The sequence below is a fragment of the Zalophus californianus genome, chromosome 2 (assembly GCF_009762305.2).
Source record: "Zalophus californianus isolate mZalCal1 chromosome 2, mZalCal1.pri.v2, whole genome shotgun sequence".
Classification (NCBI taxonomy): Eukaryota; Metazoa; Chordata; class Mammalia; order Carnivora; family Otariidae; genus Zalophus; species Zalophus californianus.
This window is the reverse complement of record NC_045596.1, coordinates 58622642-58643711: the sequence shown is the minus strand read 5'-3', so window position 1 is coordinate 58643711 and position 21070 is coordinate 58622642. Positions and strand designations below refer to the sequence as shown.

At 39.2% G+C, this 21070-nt stretch overlaps 1 protein-coding gene across 4 annotated transcripts in view; it reads left to right on the top strand.

Moving 5' to 3' along the window:
- RASSF6 (Ras association domain family member 6) overlaps nt 1–21070 on the top strand; it is a 48445-nt gene that overhangs the window by 23973 nt on the left and 3402 nt on the right. For all 4 annotated transcript variants that reach the window (XM_027599042.2, XM_027599044.2, XM_027599043.2 and 1 more), the window contains exons 3-10: nt 960–1038; nt 4082–4221; nt 10167–10264; nt 11559–11743; nt 15460–15561; nt 15897–15948; nt 20720–20838; nt 20943–21040. In XM_027599042.2, coding sequence (XP_027454843.2) covers nt 960–1038; nt 4082–4221; nt 10167–10264; nt 11559–11743; nt 15460–15561; nt 15897–15948; nt 20720–20838; nt 20943–21040 — 873 coding nt within the window. The remainder of the gene's footprint in view (nt 1–959; nt 1039–4081; nt 4222–10166; nt 10265–11558; nt 11744–15459; nt 15562–15896; nt 15949–20719; nt 20839–20942; nt 21041–21070) is intronic.

Below are 21070 nucleotides of genomic sequence, written 5' to 3'. Positions count from 1 at the left end.
AGATGGTGAATTCTGAGTAAAGAGTTAAAGAAAATGTGTAAAAAGTGTGACAGTGGGTAGGGGGTAAGATGGGAGGTCATTCTGGATAGGGGGATCAGCAAGTGCAAAGGCCCTGAGGTGAGAATGTGCCTGACATATTTAAGGAACATCAAGGAGGCCAGTGGCTAGAGTGTAGTAAGTGAAGGAAAGGATAATAGGAAATGAGATCAAAAGGAAACAGAAGACCAGATCACATCTGGCCTTTTAAGTCATCGGAAGGATGTTGGCTTTTATCCCGAATAAGGAAAAGATATTGGAGAGTGCTGAACCGAAGAGAGAGATGATCAGGTTTGCATTAAAATAATACCTGCTGTTACAACAGACTACAGATACAGGAGGCTTTTAGGGGACAGTCGCAGTAATCCAGGTGAGAGAAGATGGCTCGGACCAGTAGGATAGTTAGGAAAGGGTAAGGATCTCAGGCTGTGGAGGCACAGGCGAAGGATAGAGGAGGGGGTAGGAACCAGTATTCCTGCAGCCAGATCCCACCTGCCACGAAGGATAAGTAACTCGGGAGCAGTGACCATTTCTGAACACTTACCATACCATGGGTAGGAAACACGATGTCAGGCACATACTAGGTGCTTAATTTAGGCTGATTAAATGTTGTAAAACCAAAAAGAAATGTGAAACCAGATCTCTATTTTGTGGCTGTCTCCTGTCACAGAACAGTCTCCCCACCACTTTGCCCTCAGTCATTTTCCCTTCTTTGGTTATTTATTTATGAATTAGCCTCTCCAGTGTTTGTTGATGTCCCAAGAAGACTTCCATTCTCAATGATCTGCAGTAAGTGAAAATGACAGAACAGTAAAGCTTCCATTGAACCATTTCTATCTTATACCTGTATGAACTGAATGCACTGTTATTGCCTCTTACTGTTAAAGAGCTCGATTGTAAACAAATGTAACTTTCTTTTTTAGGGAACAACTTAATTCTTTATTGAAGACCTATAACATTTTTTATGGGAACCAGAAAAATCTGCATATTTTATATGGACAGGTAAGCCCGTCAAAGGAATACAATACAGTTTGATTCCCAGAAAGAATCCCATAAAGGTATAGAGGAATCAGGATGAGTTGGAGTCCATAATCTAGCGGCACAAATGGTCTGGAAAAACAGGTGAATCTTTGACTTGATCATGGTTTTTATTTTTAGACTATATCACAAAATCCCAGTCCTGGAACATGTGACTTTTTAAGCACTTTTGGGGATAGGAAAGCATTTAAAAATAATTATAATGACCTATTTACTTTGTATTTTTAAAACAATGTATAAATATCTTTTGCACAGCAATTCCACTGAAAATCTATCATAATACTTTCTGACAAATGTACCAGAAAGTATAGAGAAGGTGGTGTCATTCCATGGTGACATCATTTGTAGTAGAATTTGAAGATACCTTAAGCCTATACCCATGGGGGATTGCTCAAATAAATATGATATGGGCAGTAACATAGTTTGATTTGGTCGTTAAGATGAATCAGTTAGATTCCAATGGATGTGTACCATGTTATAACAAATTTCAAAATGTGAAGGAAACAATTCAGAAAAGTCCTGAAGCTAGAAAGCATTTTTAGGGGCACAAATGGCAGGTTGTTGTACAAACTGCCTTAGATTTTTTTATTCTTCCTCTTCTTCTCCTTCTTTGAATGCTTCATTCTCCACATGTCTCTCCACTCAGTCTTGTATCCCAATGGAGCTCACCTCACATCTTTACAATATCTTCCTGGTCCCAGGGAACTTTAGACTTTTGTACCTCTGATTCCCATCTTCAAATTTGATGGTAGAGCATTGACTTTAGGCCACTGTGATTTGGCTTAAAATTGCCATTGGGACAGAAGGAAACTTACAAACCACTCTGGCCTTTACTAGAGAAGTTAATTGATTTAGTTCAATTGAACATTTCAGTTACCTTCCCAAATGTAATAGCAGAAGGAAATAACTAATCTCTTTACAAAGAAACGGGCATAATTTTAAATTATTTCAATATTGTCCTATATCTTAGATCTCTAATATATGTAACTGTAAAGATAATTTAAGAAAACTTAAGAAAAGGTCAAAACTTTAAAAAATTATTGTTTATATTTTACTTGAAGTTTCTACAAAATCCATGATGTTAAGGTATTTGTTTCCTTTAGGAAAATGTTGGAATTTTGATGTTATGAACATATAATTTGAGGCATATTCTTTCTAATTCTATGAACAGTGTTCAATTTATAATACAAAAGTCATTTAATTTTTTAAAATTACATGAAGTGAAGTACACAGTGAGACTATCAGATCGTTTAATCTTTCCATCTTTACTCACTGGTCAATAAAGTTAGAATTCAGAATTTTCTAAATATCCTTGGTTACAATAACAGATACTGTTCAAAGGGGAAATATGGAGGCTAACATGTAGCTTTCTTAATCTCTGGTTTAAGACAAGCACATCTTGATTGTCTGCCATGTGCCAGACACTGTTCTAGAAGCTGTAGATACAGCAATGAAGAAACTGAACAGAATGTCTTGCCTTCATGCTCCTCACATTATAGTAGACAGATAAGAAACAAAATATACAATATATCCAATGGTAGTAAAGACTGTGGACAGTGGTAAAGCAGGAGATCTAAGTGGGGTGGGGGAAGAGGACCACTTGACCAAAGACTCTGAAGGATGCAAAGAAGCCAACTTTGCCGAAGTCTGTGGGACACACATTCTGGACAGAGACAGGAGCTTGAGTAAGGGGCCGAGCCTGGCTAGTGTTAACTGAAGTACAGCAGGGAAGCCAGGGGAGCCGGAACCTTATGAGAATGGAGAATCAGTGGTCAGAGTAGCTAGAGACATAACTGTGAAAGGAAAGCCCCAGGGTGTGTGGGTCTTGTAGACCAATGTGAAGACCTTAGCATGTGCTTGGAATGCGATGGAAAGCCACAGGGAGTTTTGCGTAGAACAGTGACATTATCTAAAAGGATTCATTTTAAAAGGATCTCTCCAGCAAAGGGGAGTATAGGGAAGGGCAAGAGAACAACGAGCAAGAAAACTCTTGCAATGATCCAGGCAAACAATGACAATGGCGTGGGCCAGAATCATGGTAGTGGATACAGCGAGTGTGGTCACATTAGGGATACAATGTTTAAGATGGAGCTAATAGGATTTGCTAATGCGTTGGATGTTGAGTACAAAAGAAAGAGTAAAGACGGCTTTAAAATTCCTGGCCTGAGCAACTGGAAGGATAAGGGTGCTATTTGCCAAGATGGGAAAGACTTGGAGAGGAAACTATTCATGGGGGAAAGATCAAGAGTTAATTAGGAAGATATTAAGTTTGATGTCAGGTAGGCAATTGGATGACCAGAGCTCAGGAGGAAGGTTTGGGCTAGAAATACAAAGTTGGAAGCTATTAGTTTAGAGAGAGCTTATAGGGATCCTTGAGATCACCAAGGATACTGGGGTAGACCTAGAAGAGAAGAGGCCTATGGATTTAGACAAGATTAAATAAGGGTACACAATCCATGTTTGCATGGAATTTCCTTCTTTTATTATATTTCCAACTTAAAAATTAGTCAAATGCTATTGATTTTTTCAAATAAATAATTTCTGTTACACATTTAACACCTTTTTCGTACATTTTCCACTCATCCTGCATAATAATTTTGTGAGTTAAAATTTCCTGTTCAGAAATGAGGAAACAGCCACTAAGTCTCTGAAGAGCTGTTCTTCAATTTCTAGTTTAGTATAGTGTTTAGTTCTGCATTAATTCAAAGATAACAGAGTTAAACTTCCAGTTCATTGAAGAATCTTGGAGTTCAGAAAGCATTTTAGCATACTCTGCCCTCTGGTGGGCATGTCATTACCATTATGACTTACTCACTCGGCTGGTTATAGCTGTTTCAAAAAATGAATTATTTTGAGGATAAATTGAAAAGCCAAACAACCCCACTGGAGAATTTATTTTTATCTATTAAAATGTCTTACAGTCTTGATTTCTACATTTTCCGTTAAAAGATTTACTTTCTATAAATAATACAAAAACCATGCTTGAGATGATTGGTTTCTTCCCCAGACAGAAGATGGAGAACCAATTGTTGAAGGAATGTTGGACATTTCCTGGGGAGTAAAACGGCCTATACAACTGAAAATCCAAGATGAGAAGCAAATCCCTTCTTTTACTAAAGTGAAGTCACCAGATGTCTTTTCCAAAAGGTAAGCTGTCTTTCATGTTTTAACTCCTTAGAAGATAATCCTCATATTTTCTTACCTTTATTGTGTGGACTCTTAAAGATGGGAACTTGAATGCTTATAACATGATCTCATCTGATCCCCAGCCACTTTGTGAAGTAGGTGTTCAGAACCCGGGGCTCTGAGAGGCTGGGTTATTTGTGCAAAATCTCCAAATACCATGTAGCAGACCTCAGGTCTACCTCTCTGCTGTGTTGCTTCTCTCCTGGAAGACTGAATTCCTTTGTTAGAAAAGACAAAACATATTGGGGCGCCTGGGTGGCTCAGCTGGTTAAGCAACTGCCTTCGGTCAGGTCATGATCCCAGGGTCTTGGAATCGAGCCCCGCATCAGGGTCCTTGCTCAGTGGGGAGCCTGCGTTTCCCTCTCCCTCTCACCTGCTACTCCACCTGCTTGTGATCTCTCTCTCTGTCAGAGAAGTAAATATCTTAAAAAAAAAAAAAAAAAAAAATATATATATATATATATATATATATATATATATATATATAAAGGCAAGATTCCATTAGGCCTGGCGTGGTCACGGAAAGGGGGGATAAAATTTCTCCTCTCCTTGGAACAGAGGGCTCTTCCTGCTTTCTGGAAAGGAGCTTTAATTATGGACCGCCTGATTGTCCTGATCCTGTTCAACAGGGCACGACAAAGTGCCCTTGAAGCTCAGTAACTGCACAAGACCGTCCTCTGTGTGGGTTGATGCAACTGTACCCTGAATACAAAAGTTGGGCTGAATTTTTTCATTCTCCTTTGCAATTTTTAGAAAAATAAACATTCCCAGAAGAAATCATACATTTCTTTTTTCTTCCTAATTCCCTACTTTCCCTCCTTTTTAATCCTCAACTTTCCATCATCTCCCTATTGTGTATATGTAGAGGTACCAAGCCTTCTCCTTACCCATCCTGCCATCTATAACATCTATAACCGGATGGGCTGGAGTTTTAGGAAGAGAGGATGCAGAGAGAGCCAGGACCTTTTCCTCAATCTGATCTTCCACCATAAGCGGGGAGAACCCAAGTATCACCTTGAGGGAAGCCCCACTTTTGCTTTGGAAAAACCGCTGATGCCCCACCGTGATTTGCACCTGGCCAATTTGCTCAGACATGATGCTCCAGCAGTTCTGGAGAATTACAAAATGTAATTCTCTATACATACCGTGCAGCTTCTTACTTTCCTTCCTCCCTGCTTTTCAACATCCATTTGCCTGACTCCCTTCTCTCAGTCTTCTCAGATTCTGGTCAGGGAACAAGGTAACACATTCCGCAGAAAGCATTTTCTGACCCTTTCTTCTGTACGAGGTGCACTGACAGTTTTTCCTAGGTCACTTTCAAAATACACCCTTAATTGCATTTTTATGCACCTACCTCCCCCTCTGGCCTGCGAGCTTTTTCAGGGTATGGAGCATGCCTTATTCATCTGTTATCCTGGTGCTCCGCAGTATGCCTGGCACAAAGAAGAGACTCAAAATAGAGTCTTGAATAGAGCCCACAAGCCCCGTAGTGAAATTAACCTCTGCTCTGTGTGAAAACTGTCTCCATCTACCGCTTCTGACTAGTCTCCCATCCAGGCTAATGGTTGCCGATGGGCGAAGGGTCCAGTGTCTGTGGAAGAGCAGAAGGGAGACCACAGACTTGGGCAGCCTGATGAAGCCCCACATCCCTCACTGTCAGAGGCCAGATGACTGATGGGGCTGAAGATTCTAAGTGACTAGGAGCATCCTGTAAAAGGAGAAATTACCCCTGGGCTCTGCTTTGAGATAACCATGCAAGATATGAATTTGGCAAAATTAGCTATCGTCATTCATGTTACCTAAAAACTCATTGCAAAGTTCTCTGACCAGCCAGCTGCTTTTGATGCATTTTCATTATTTGAGTCATGAAAACTTAGTAAGTATGGAACATTAAGGGAAGATGTCAAGGAGATTCAGTGAGGTACTTGTGTTATCACATGAAGCCTTTTTTTAAATAGCTACCCAAGGTATTTTTAAATTTGCAAATTAACATTCAAAACACTTGTTCCTAAAAATCCTCAATTTGGGCACAAGTTTCAAGAGACCAGGTGGACAAAGTAATGTTGATGCCTCTCCATACACGGTGGTAAGTTAAAAATTAATATTCTCATGATGTGCCTTCCATCGACACCAACAGCATTTTTCAGTGTTTATCAGAAAGAACATTGCTGTGAACTAAACAGGAACGATATTTAGTTTCAAGTTGACAAAAGAATTCCCTAGAGAACTTAGCTTGCCCCTTACCACGGTAATGAAACTTACTAGAACATTCGAAGTGAAGGGTATCAGATCCTTCTGGAGGTTAAGAGTGATCAGAAAGAGATGCTATCCCTCTCACACTCAAGGGCAAGATTAGATTCAGTTGTGGTCAGTCAGCCAAGACTCTTTCATGGGAACCAGCTCAACACTCAGCAGGAAGGGGCAGCATGATTTGGAATGGCTATTCCTTGGCCTCTGGTTCCCTAGCGGGGCACCTGGCCACCTGACCTCCTATTCTTTGTTTCAATCCAATCCTAGACACAGTCACTCTGGCTGCCACCCGTAAGGGGGCATTTGCTTAAATTCTGAGCATGGAAGGAAATCATATGAAGAAAGGGACGATTCCCTCACTCTCACTTCTCAAGTCCCCTTCTTCGTCCTGGGTGCCTGTGTGCAGAACTTCTCCCTCTGCTCCCACAGGGTCCCAGATGTGGGATCTGCAGTGGGTGGACATGGAGTGAAAGACGGGGAAGTTGTGTACTCAGTGGCAGGAAGGGCTGCAGTCTGGTCTTTTGGTTCAGCCATTAGGAGCATCATCAGTTTGTCATGCTAATTTGTTTTAATTATCTTTGAAATGAGTCACCCTGAGTCAGCTTAAAGGGAGTGGTGGAAGCTTAAATATAAATCAGTTTGTTTGAACTGTGACCACTTGTGATCCTTTATGGAAACAATCCTGTGGGCAGTACTTTGATCTTTCCTATCTGGTCCAAGTATTTTGTTTCGAAAATCTTTCAAAATGTTTTTTTCAAAAAACCCCCAGCCTTACTGAGGTTACGTTTGCTTGCACCAGTTTCCAGTTCTGTTTTTGTTTTGTTTTGTTTTAATCTTTGTGAAATCAACTTTGGCACATTTTGTACAAATCATGACAGAATGACATAAAGAACAGAAGCCGGACAGGCGTACATTTGAATAACCTTAATAGTGTGTGTGTTTTTGTTTTTTTTTTTACAACACAGGTAGAAAAATGACCACATTCCCTTTGTCTATCAAATTACTACCTCCTTTTTATTTTGCAACTCATCAGAAAACTTCCCCACAGTTTAAATTTATCACAGTACACATCCTGAAGCATGGTCAGAGCAGTGCCAACAGTCCCGTGCTTGGGCAAGTTACACTATGTGATGTTGCATAAAGTTCCATCCAGCTTTCTTTGAACAACTCCGGTTAACTGCCCTCAAGTGTAGTCATGTGCAACAACTGTATGTGGATGACTCTTCGAATTGCACGATCCAGAGCTCAATACTGGTGCTTTCAGAAGTGGGGCACCCGGGTGGCTCAGTCAGTTAAGTGTCTGCCTTCTGTTCATGTCATGATCCCAGGGTTCTGGGAGTCGAATTCTTGAGTCGAATCTGAAGTCTTGCATTGGACTCCCTGCTCAGCGCAGCGGAGACTGCTTCTCCCTCTCCCTCTGCCTCCTCCCCCTGCTCATGCTCTGTTTCTTTCTCTCTCTCTCTCTCCCTGTGTGTGTGTCAAATAAATAAATAAAATCTTTAAAACAAACAAAAACCCTGATGCTTTCTACTAAGATGGGTAGTGAGGAAAAAGGGCCAAACACTCATGTACTGAGCCATGTTTGCCCCCCTGTATTTGTGTGACACCACTAAACTGTAAGAAAGTGAGGACAAGTGTCAAGTCGGCCAACGTTACCAAGGATTTTTGGAATACCACTGGCGTGGCGCTCTCGGGCATTCTCATCTTCCCCCATATAAAATAGTTTCAGGTTGCCTTCCCATTTTAGTTTCCGCTTTTCATTGGTATTGAGCCTTCCCCATTGCTAACACTCTTTCTATGATAATAACATCTGCCTCCTTGTGATAATTAATCTCTTATAGATTGGGGAAGATGGGTAATTTTATCTAGCTTAAGAATAACTTGATTCTGGGGCGCCTGGGTGGCTCAGTCGTTAAGCCTCTGCCTTCAGCTCAGGTCATGATCCCGGGGTCCTGGGATCGAGCCCCGCATCGGGCTCCCTGCTCAGCGAGAAGTCTGCTTCTCCCTCTGCCTCTCCCCCTGCTTGTGTTCCTGCTCTCGCTGTCTCTCTCTCTCTCTCTCTCTCTGTCAAATGGGTAAATAAAATCTTAAAAAAAAAAAAAAAAAAACTTGATTTTGAGTCAGGACCTGAATAGGTCTCCTTTGAGTTCATTATTACCCGTAGTTCTTGGACTTTTCTGACATTTAACTGGCTATCTTCTGGATAGTAGAGCTTATGGAAAAATTAACTAACAAATACATTAGGATTACCTTATTTATATCATAAGACTAGTAGTATAAGGCTCAAATGATATAAAAGTTATAAGAAAAATCAAAAGGATTCAAGGATCAAGGGAGAAAATCATGTTTGTCATGTTCACCATCGCTAGTCTGAATAAGAATTTTTCGTTAGTGTTGCCACCAGTGACATTTGGATAGAATTAGTGCTACAAATGCCACATTTGGGAAGAGTATGTGCCCCACTTATGGGTTTTGGTCATAAGGAAAACAGACATTATGGAAGAGATTTTTAGTAAGAATAAGCCAGTCCCGGCAGTGATAGTATCCATAACCTAGAGAGACCCGGGGATATCTTAGATCCCTAATGGTTCCTGGCCTACCATGAAATGGGTACGGGTGATGAGGATGATCATGAAGATGAGGAGGCATTTGGCAATTTTTAACACATACTGCATGCTTACTATGTTTGAATAATCTTACACATTATCTCATTTAATCTTCTCAGCAGCCCTGTCCTACCTCCTACTATTATCATCCCCATTTTATAGGTAAGGACACAAAGGCACAGAGAAAATAAGTAACTTGACTAAGACCGGATAAATAAAGGTGACTCTTGGCCCTGCTGGTAAAAATAAGTAGTTGCCCAGTCTTATGTATTCTAATCACTAGAATGCATTGAAAATTGTTAGTGTCCAAGGCACCTGGGTGGCTCAGTCGTTAAGCGTCTGCCTTCAGCTCAGGTCATGATCCCAAGGTCCTGGGATCGAGCCCCACATCAGGCTCCCTGCTCGATGGGAAGCCTGCTTCTCCCTCTCTCACTCCCTCTGCTTGTGTTCCTGCTCTCATTCTCTCTCTCTGTCAAACAAATAAATAAAAATCTTTAAAAAAAAAAAAAAAAGAAGAAAGAAAATTGTTAGTGTCCTATATATAAATCATAATGTTTTAGAAAAGAAGCTTCTCATACACTTTCCTCCTTTGTTAATTGCATTCATAGTAGTAAAGAGCCTTAAAAGTGGGCACCACATCTCACTGAGAGCCACTCTACCTAAAAAGCCTCTGAATACAATAGGAACTCAAAGCATGTTGGCAGAAAGAACATTTTTATATCTAAACTCTCCCAAGAGCATTGTGAGATATCTGTGGAACAATGGATTATGTTGATTTCTACTAATTCCATTTGAATACACATTTTATAGAATCTATACAACCTTGCCTTTCAGGGTATAACTGAATTATTATATCAGATTTGCCTAAAATCAGTATGGAAGAACACATGCTGACCATTCTGGTATAAATATAATTTTAATAATATCATAAAATTGTCATAATTTAGGATATGCCTACCTATGAAGGCCCTCAGTACTATATTAATACTATAAGTCTGAAAACCATCATGAATAAAATTGATGTCATTTACAAGATTTATTACTTTTCAGGGGAATGACACGCTGGGGAGAGTTTGATGATCTTTACCATATTAGTGATCTGGACAGGACCCAGATTCCAGCGTCTGAAGCAACAAATTCCCAAGAAGGTAAGTATCACATTCTTCCTGATGGAGAGACTTCTTTTTTAATGTAAAGCATGCATCCTAAATGTTTCTCTGAGATTTAACATTTTACACACCACTATTTAATAAAAAAAAAAAAATCTCTGAGGATCATACTAATTTAAGTCACTACAGTGCTCATATGATGTTTAAGAACCTTACTTTACTATATAAAAATACCATTTTTAAAATTACATCAAATCACTTAAATTTACTAGATTAGGGAAAGCTAATGGTTTGAATAAATTTGTATACATAAAATTCTTTAATATTTTCCCCAAGGATTAGGATCATTTATTATACTCAGTAGCTTTTTATGTTGGACCAATCCCCTCAGATTGGATTCTACATCTTTTTAGAAGTTGAATGTTTTAGTTAATAGATAGTCACGTAACACCACTTCCCAGAAAGAGGCAGATATACTGGAATCACTATATTTGATAGAGTAGTTTCAAGCATTGATTTTAAAAAGAGAAATCAACCTGAACATCAGATAAGTTCATATCGAACTTGACAAACCAATGGTAAAGCGCAGCTCCTATGACATGTGACCTCGGGAGCCATAATGATGATGTGATAGTGGTAATATTAGTAACTGTCACTTACTGAGACTCTGCTAAGTGTCGGGCCTGACATCATGTATCTTACATAGATTTGATTTTCATATAATACATGGAGATCCAAGGAGAAAGGAGAGGATGACTGAGGCTGGGGGCAGAGTTCACGTTTCTGGGGTAGTCCTATTACCAACCTGACTTCAGACGGAAAAGGGTATCCTGCTGACATCATTTTCATGAATCAACCAACAGCTTCCAATGTTTATTTATTTTTTTCCAAGCCTTTCTCAATGCAGTCCTTTCTGCCATCTCCATAACAACCCACATTCAATAACAAACATGATGCTCCTTCCAAGATTCCCTTATCTTTGTCTGATGGCTGTTGGCATCTTTTATATAAGCGTCCTTCCTGTTAGCCCTTCGAAAACACCCATCTAAACCCAGGGGAATCCCAGTTTCTTGGCATCAAAGCTACCATAAATCTATCGGTATCTAAGCACCAGTGCTAGAGAAAGATGAAATATCTCATGCCTATTGGGTGATAAGCTAATTACAATAGGAAATTTTTTTAAATCCCAAGGTAAAATGGAACAGTTTCCTACTGTTTGAAAACATTATAGTTCACTGCTTAGCTACATGTTTTCTTATCAAATACATATACAAATCCACCCAAAGAGGTAGGTGGCTAAATGATATGGCCTTATAACCTTTATTCTTCCCAGGTCATTTATCTTATCACAGTAGCACTCTGAAACCTTATGCAAAAGAGGAGCCAGAATCCCCACTGCTCTATCGCACCATGAGCGAAGCAACCCTGGTGAGAAAAAGGATGAAGCCTCCAATGATGGACGGAAAAAAGTTACAGAAGCACAGGGCCTCTATTAACGGGCACTTCTATAACCATGAAGTGAGTTATAATTCCATTCATGTCCTTTAAAATAATGTCTGTTTTTCTAACAAGATCACACAATTCGACTTACAATTAAAAATAGCCATTGTAAACTAGTGGTCGTGTATCTGCTATTTATCGGGTACTCTCTATGTGTTAGGTATTAAACTGTTTTAAATTGGATTTTGATGAATTATCTCATTAATCACTAAAACAATCCCATGAAATAGGTACCATTATTTTCCCTTCCTTAGATGCGTTCATTGAGGGTCACAGAGGGTAAGTAATTTGTCTTAGGGCACACTCCTTTTATTTATTTATTTTTTATTTTTTATTGTTATGTTAATCACCATACATTACATCATTAGTTTCGGATGTAGTGTTCCATGATTCATTGTTTGTGCATAACACCCCGTGCTCCACGCAGAACGTGCCCTCTTTAGTACCCATCACCAGGCTAACCCATCCCCCCACCCCCTCCCCTCTAGAACCCTCAGTTTGTTCTTCAGAGTCCATCGTCTCTCATGGTTCGTCTCCTCCTCCGATTTCCCCCCTTCATTCTTCCCCTCCTGCTATCTTCTTCTTCTTTTTTTTTTCTTAACATATATTGCATTATTTGTTTCAGAGGTACAGATCTGTGATTCAATAGTCTTACACAATTCACAGCACTTGCCATAGCACATACCCTCCCCAATGTCTATCACCCAGCCACCCCATCCCTCCCACCCCCCCACCACTCCAGCAACCCTCAATTTGTTTCCTGGGATTAAGAATTCCTCATATCAGTGAGGTCATATGATACATGTCTTTCTCTGATTGACTTATTTCACTCAGCATAACACCCTCCAGTTCCATCCACGTCGTTGCAAATGACAAGATCTCATTCCTTTTGATGGCTGCATAATATTCCATTGTGTATATGTACCACATCTTCTTTATCCATTCATCTGTCGCTGGACATCTTGGCTCTTTCCACAGTTTGGCTATTGTGGACATTGCTGCTATAAACATTGGGGTGCACGTGCCCCTTCGGATCCCTACATTTGTATCTTTGTAGTAAATACCCAGTAGTGCAATTGCTGGATCGTAGGGTAGCTCTATTTTCAACTGTTTGAGGAACCTCCATACTGTTTTCCAGAGTGGTTGCACCAACTTGCATTCCCACCAACAGTGTAGGAGGGTTCCCCTTTCTCCGCATCCCCGCCAACATCTGTCGTTTCCTGACTTGTTAATTTTAGCTATTCTGACTGGTGGGCACACTCTTTTTAAGTAGCAGCTCTGAACTTGAATCCAGCTGTGTCTGAGTCCAGACCCCAAGTGTTAACCAACGTGATGGGTGAACCCTATCTCAGGAGCGGCTCTGCGCCAAGCACTGGGAATAGCAAGATGACTCAATCCATGCCTTTGCCATCATGGAACTCAGGTCTCGGGCAAGGAAACCCATACATCAATCAATGGCATTTGAATAATGCAAGTACCACAGGAGAGATTGGTTCAAAGTACATTTGAACACTAACATTTAAATAAAGAAAGAAAACCAGCCGCAGAACTGTTATTCCAATAAATCAAATTTCTCATTTCACCACGTTCCATTCCAGGCCTTGTACATATATACATATTTTTTTATGCAAGCATAGTTGTACTTTAGAAATAATTTGTATTCTGATTCTTCACTTAATGTGTTAAATTTATGTGTTCCTTTCCACCATTTTTGTAAGACATTTCACTTTGCTGAAGGTAGGAAATATATGATTTTTTTCCCTAGAACTCAAATTTTTCATGTCAAGTACTTCAGCAATTATTCATCCATTCATTTAATAAATACTTAAAAAGCACTTACTCTGTGCCAGGTATCATTCTAAGCCCTTTAATACAAAATGTTAACTCATTCATCTGAAGCTTTTCTCCTGGAGGGCTTTCTGCCTTATTCCTTCTTCTGCCCTTGGGAACATAGCCATAGTGTGCCTTTGGAGGCTGGTGGGGAGAAACGTCCCTTGTGAATTCTTTGATCAAATTAGACACTTTTCTGGCTCCAGAATTTCCTCTTAGCCATAGAGTAATATGGACAGTCCCCCAGAGATGTGCAACTACCAATTGCCCCGGTTTCTGTGCCTCATAATTATGCTGTGTCATCATCTTGTGGGGGTGATTTGTGTTAAAGAAGCCTGTGAAAACCCCCTGTTCCAAATGAGCAGCTTCCAGATGGGACACCCCCCTGCGCCGCTGTGCTAAGAATGACATTCGCCCTAAGTTGGCAGCACTGTAGAGTGGCTAAGTGCTCGGGTGCTGCAGCTTGACAACCTGATTTCCAATTCTTGCTGAGCAAAGTTAAAAAATACCTGCATCTCTTAGCTGTCATTCCTTCACTACTTCCTACTTTGCAAGGTTGATGGGACTAAATGGAATGAGGTGAGCTAAGCGCTCGGCACAGTGTGTGACACAAAGGAAGAACTCAATTTACATTAGCTTTATTGTCGTTGGTTGAAAGAGATCAAGCTGGAACTACACATATGTCCTACAGATGCCACAAAACAAAGTCCCAAGCCCCAAAGCACTGTATCAATGGGTGTGCCGTGAGAGGCATCTAGGAGTTTAAGTTGATATAGTTGTAAGATGTGTTTTAATGTCACACAACCCCATGAGAACACCAATATTGTCAGGACATGAATAACACCCATATTAGAGGCTTAGATTATGGTATTTGTACATAACTTAAGACTATTGACTTGACCTGTGGTATATTTCTATCCTTGCAATAAGAATAAATGATTTTCTTCTATTGTGTGTTTTGGCCAACAAAACTAATCAAACCCTCTGAAAAACATGATTCCAAATTCATTGTATGTTGGCACTTTGGAAGGGCTCTTGGAGATCATCTAGTCCCATGCTCTTATTTTATAAATGAAATCCTAAAGAGGCCTGTTTAGGCCTTAATGTTAAGTGGGTTGACAAAGTTGGAGTTAGAAGACACTGTGATCTAGGTCCTATCCTAATCTAGTGCTGTTGCCAAACTCCATAAATATTCTTCATATAAACAAAATGAAATCACATATACCCTCCCCTCAGTGCCAGATGAACATATGGGTCTCCAGGGCACCATAGAACTCATCAGCACTGGTCATACGTGTGTCACAGAGTGACTCATCAATGCCTCACAATGTGCACAAACATTGAATTTTCTCAAACTTAGCAAGAGTTTATTCCAGACATCCTCCATATATCTACTTCGAAAAATTATTTCTATATCCATATTTCAATTCATACAGATGCTCCATGTCTGCTGAACCCACCTCATTTTAGAGTCTTGGAACACTATTCGTATTACTTTGTATTTGTGTTTAGTCATAGTTAATTTATTTTAAAATCTTGAACCACAGGAAGAATGGTCCCTGTTTGGTGGGAAGCCTGCTTCTCCCTCTCCCACTCTCCCTGCTTATGTTTCCTCTCTCACTGTGTCTCTCTCTGTCAAATAAATAAATAAAATCTTAAAAAAAAAAAAAGAAAATGTTTCGAACATCCTCAAATGATGTTTTACCTAACTTACTCTAGAAACGATGTAAAGCTGCTTAAAAGGATACGTAATATCCCAACAACAACAAAGAAAGCAAGCACAAAAGAACAAAATTTTCAAACTGGTGATTTGAGATTTTTTTCTTTGCGCATGAGAAGGCCAGGTTCAACATATTGATTCTTGTTAGTATGATGTAATTTTAAGAACTTTGTTTTCTTCCCAGACATCGATTTTTACTCCAACCTTTGGATCAGAAACTAAGGTCAGAATAAACAGTAATATGAGGACTGAAGACGTAATAGAGCAACTTCTCCAAAAATTTAAGGTGATCTTTATTATGAAACTGAGCTATAACTCTCTTGAATATAATTTAACTGTAGATACACAAATGCACTCTTTGGAAAAAGACCTATGAACATGTCAATCTAAATTAAGTTGTTCAGTTCTGAAGGATCCTCTTATGTATCACATCTTTTCATAATTGAGCCTTGAGAAATTACATTATTCCTAGGGAGTAGAGAAGTTTTCATGTCTAAAAGTGCAAAATGAAAGTGAGGAAACAGGTAGATAGTCTGGGTCTGGTTAGCTTAGAAAACATCTGACAATGACCAATCCATCAAATATGAAAGAATTCATGTTTTATTTTTTTTCCATTGACAGATTGAAAATAGTGCCCAAGATTTTGCACTTTACATTATTTTTGCAACAGGAGGTAAGCTTGATCACTCTTTTTATAGGATTCCGGAATGCTGTAGTTTTCTGCCCGTGGGGAAGGCAGAAGAGCCATTAAACCACATTCTGTGGAAGAAAGGGAAGGAAAGGAGAAAGAAGAAAAAGGGGAGGGTGTTTTAGAAGGTTATTTATATTTCACAATCTCAGAGGAAGATGACTCAAGAATAAGGTACCCTAGAAGAGCTTATAATACAAAAGAGTTTGCTTGTTGGCTCCCAGACATTTAATTACCTGAACGTCAGTCAGAGCCCCGGGGTGGGGCAAGGGGTTGTCTGTGAAAGTTCCCAAGAATTGTTATGCATTGAAGTCCCTGATTCCTATACCTCTTTTTGGCTTTCCCTTCTCATTCTAGCTCTCACTGGAGTCATCAATGCGTACCATTTCTCTTGTTATTACCGCTTTCTTAGCACAGTACCTGCCACACTGTAGGAGTGTTCTCTCTCCCTCAGTAGAGGCAAATATGCACAACTCGGGGGTCGGGAGCAGAAGGTTAGCAGCAAGACATTGGGAAGAGGCTACGTGTGAGGTGCTGAGAGCAAGGACGAAAGAGAGATTAGAGAAAAAGCTAAGGCAGTACTGAATGAAATTTTTGAAAACCCTAAAATTGTTAAATTGTAGAAATATCTCCAGTTATAGTTTAAGTGTCAGAATGTTTGAGGTGGAAATTGAACAGAATAAAATAATAATTTTTGATCCCAGGACAACTGTAAGAAAATGAAAGTTGGGTCTTTAAAAATATACAAGATTTGGGGCGCCTGGGTGGCTCGGATGGTTAAGCGTCTGCCTTCGGCTCAGGTCATGATACCAGGGTCCTGGGATCGAGCCCCGCATCGGGCTCCTGACTCAGCAGGGAGTCTGCTTCTCCCTCTCCCTCTGCCTCTCCCACTGTTCATGCTCTCTCTCTCTATCTCTGTGTCTCAAATGACTAAACAAAATCTTTTAAAAAGTAAATAAAAGTAAAAATATACAAGATTAAAGCCCTTATAAATTGAAAGCTTAAAGCATAAGAAATATAATATAAATTTTAAAAATTCTAAGAGTGTGTGTACATATATATTCATATTCTCCTTGTTTAGGAAAAAACTAAAAGGTATAAAATAAAAAGCAGAAACAGACTATAAAAATGTAAAAGATACAAATAGATTATGAAAACTATCAGATAAAAGATTAATACCTATAATATCAGAGTTCCTGCAAAATTATAACAAAAAGACAATTCAATGAAAATAGAACCCACAATGCAATATTATCTCACATTTAGCAGATTGGCAATATGTTTCAGAAGGATTCTACCTATGTCTGTGTGGTGAAGGGTAAAAGAGTATTTTCATGCAACTCTTGTGAAAATATGACTGTCTTTGCTTTTTTGGAACTGATTCTAACATTATTAACATTTACAGGATACATATCCTTTAACCTGGCAATCCCACTGGTGAGAATCTACTCCACAAAAATAAAAGGACTAATACCTACAGATTTATGTGCAAGGCTATTTATAATGACAAAAAATTAAAGACAAAGTCACCTGTCATGGGAGAATGATTAAATAAGTCGTTGTTAGGCAGCCATTAAATGGAGTGTGTTAGATGTATACCAGTTAAATGGAGGGAATTCCATAATATCAATTATGTGAAAAACTCAACATGCCTACAAATGTCTATAATATGATCGCATTTTTGTAAAAGAATTACAAATCCCATTTCAATATGTGGTATATAAGATCATATGATCAGGGAGAAAGGTATGAAATGATAAATATCAAATCGTGAACATCGATTACCCAGCTGGGGGTTAGGGTGATGCAGAGTAGAGTACGGAGAAAGGAGGAACACAGAAGCAAAAAAAAAAAAAGTAAACCGTTTTTAAAAACATGGCTACAGTAAAAATAGCAAGTTTCACACGACCACCTTTCTGTGTTGTGTGTTTGTGTGCACGCATAAAGATGTATACGAAGGGATGGCCACACGAAGGGTAGGGCTGATGATCTCAGAGTTCTGGGGTTCCAGGTGCTTTTTACTTTCTGTCTTACACTTGTTTCCATAGTTTCAACTTATAATAGCTTGTGTGGGTTTTTTGAAACTTTATTGAGGGATAATTGGGGATAATTGACAAATATAATTGTATACACTTAAAGTATATAATGTGATTATTTGATATACTTTTACATTATGGGATGATTACCAAGATTGAGATAATTAACACATCCGTCACATCACGTAGTTAAAGCTTTGTGTGTGTGTGTGTGTGTGTGTGTGTGTGTGTGTGTGTGTGAGAGAGAGAGAGAGAATACTTCAGATCTACTCTCAGCAACTTTCGAACATACAATACCATATTATTAACTCTAGTCACCAAGCTGGACATTAGATCCTCAGAACTTATTCTTCTAATAACTGAAAATTTGTACCTCTCTCACCCTCTCTTCCCTCCCTGACAGCAGGAGTTATTTTTATAATCAGAAAAAAAATGTCTATTTTCACCACAAAAATGTAGTTCTTTAAAATTTTATCTGTAAAAATCACATGTTTTTTTTTTTTTTGGTGTCAAAAATTCTCGTACATAAACTCCAGAAGATAATCATAACTAGCACCTGTTAGGGATCAGGAACAGAGAAAAGAATGGAACCTGTAGCACCTGTTTAGGTATTAATCTGTAAAATAGAGACAGGTGCGTTTTCCACTAAGCCCATGATCTATAACAGTGTTTTTCAAATTCTAGTGCATTTCTGAATTACCTGAGAAGTTCATTAAAAATACAGATTCCCAAGCCATCCAGATCCAAGAATCCCAGTCTGGGAATATGTATTTCTAATAATTATCCCAGAAGCAAATTCATGAAGCAAGAAACCTTGCTCTGCAATATTAAGAATGCAACAAACTGAGGATGCAAAACCAAGTTACTATAAGATGTAGAGGTCAGAAGAGGCTTCTAGTGGGTGAATAAGATTAGCTAAATTACCAGGTTTCTCCCTCGCTTCAGAAATGTAGAGGAATTAAAGCAATGAACTCTGACTCTGTGGAAACAAGAATGGATAATATTAACTTTAATTTTGCTCTAGATCCTCTCCAATCCCACCCAGGGGATGAGAACAGTTCTGATTCTTAAAACTATTAAGAGCCCAAGGTAATTGATTTCATAAATGACAATGTAGAAAGGACTAACTGGTCTACCCTTTTCCCCTTTCAATCTATTTCAACATAGCAGACAGATTGTTTTTAACAATGTAAGTCAGACAATATCACATCACTTCTCAAATCCTCCAGTGGTCTGTCTTCCCACAGTAAAGCCAGAGTTTTATGCTGGTCCCACTACATGTTCTCTTCAACTTTGAATAACCCTTCCTTCATCTTCATGTTGGCCACCCTGGTCCCTTGCTGCTCTTTGATAGCATTAGGCATGCACTGACCTGTAGGGTGACTGACTTATTTACTTACTCTGTTTGGGACACACTTCCCCCAAATGGTTCCATGATTCCATACCTCATCTCCTTTAGTCTTTATTCAAATGTTATATCTTCAGTGAGCCCTTTCTCAGCCACCCTATCCATAATCGCATATGTGTCCCCTGTACACACCTATTTACACATACACATTCTTCTACCCCTTTCCTTGCTTTATTTTTCTTCTGAATACTTATCACTAATACATGATGTGTTTTATTGGTTTATCTTTCCTTAGCCTCTCTGTCCTCCACTAGAATGTAAGGTCCATGAAGGAAGTGATTTTATTCTGCTTTGTTTTATAAGGTGCCCAGCACAGAAAACAATGCCTGAAACATAGTAGGAACTCAAAAAATATTTGAGGAAGGAGAAAAGGAGATGAATGTAAGGGCACTGTGTTTTGTTCATGTTTCACTCTGATAAAAATGAAATTGCAGATGTGACACTATTTTGACAGAAAGCTGGAAGTGCTTTGGTGGGTGGGAGTATTTATAACTTTTGGAAATTTGAAGTTCTGGGAATATGCCAGATTGGAAGTTACTTTCTTTCTCATCTCATTATTATGGCTGAATGGATGAAGCCCTCAGATGAATGAAATAATAAAAATACCCATGATGTGAAAAACATTATGAATATATTTTTTTCTTAGATTTTATTTATTTGACAGAGAGAAAGAGAGAGAGAGAGCATGCACACAAGCAGGGGGAGGGGCAGAGGAAGAGGGAGAAGCAGACTCCCGGCTGACTAGGGAGCCCAACGCAGGCTTGATCCCAGGACCCGAGAACCATTACCTGAGCCGAAAACAGACACTTAACTGACTGAGCCACCCAGGCGCCCCTATGAATATATTTTTAAGGAAGATCCAAGGATTGGATTGGGGTGAGAAACAAGGGAATCATTGAAGATAATTACAAAGCTTTGGACCTGAACAACTGGGAAGATGGAAATACAGTAACTGAACTAGTAAAGAATCAATAACAATTTGTTGAGTGAATGAAAAATTATAAAGAAGTTTTTGGGTGTGTTGCTTGATAAAAGCATAAGTAGAACTAATTTGTCTGAACATCTGAACCAAAGGCAAGGCTGAATTACCCGAGATACAAGTCAAATTTAAGAGATAGCAAGAGAAAGGAGTCCATTTGTAGTTTTTTTTTTAAAGGTCTTAATTTTAATTTATTCATCTGAGTAAGTGCCTCCTGTTGTATGTTTTTAGGTCTTCTTCAAACGTGAGCTGAAGAAAGAAAATGAGTGGACAACGTATCTTTCTCTCTAGGATGGATCCCTGACTATGGTTGATTCTTGTTTTCCTTTGCAGAGCAGAGAAGGCTAAAGAAGACAGATGTCCCCCTGCTGCATAGGCTCCTGCAGGGACCTTCCAAAGACAATGCTCGCATTTTCCTCATGGAGAAAGATGCAGAAGAAATTAGCAGTGATGTATGGATCCTGTCACCCCGAATCTGTCTTTGCTTTCTCCTGACTCAGCACCTCTCACAGAATCGGCTTGCTTTTTGGTTTCATTTTGTTTTTTCCCTTTCCAGGTGGCTCAGTACATTAACTTTAATTTTTCTCTGCTGGAATCCATCCTTCAAAGATTAAATGAAGAAGAGAAGAGAGAGATCCAAAGAACAATAACCAAGTAAGTCAGGAGCATGCATGCTGGGTGCCT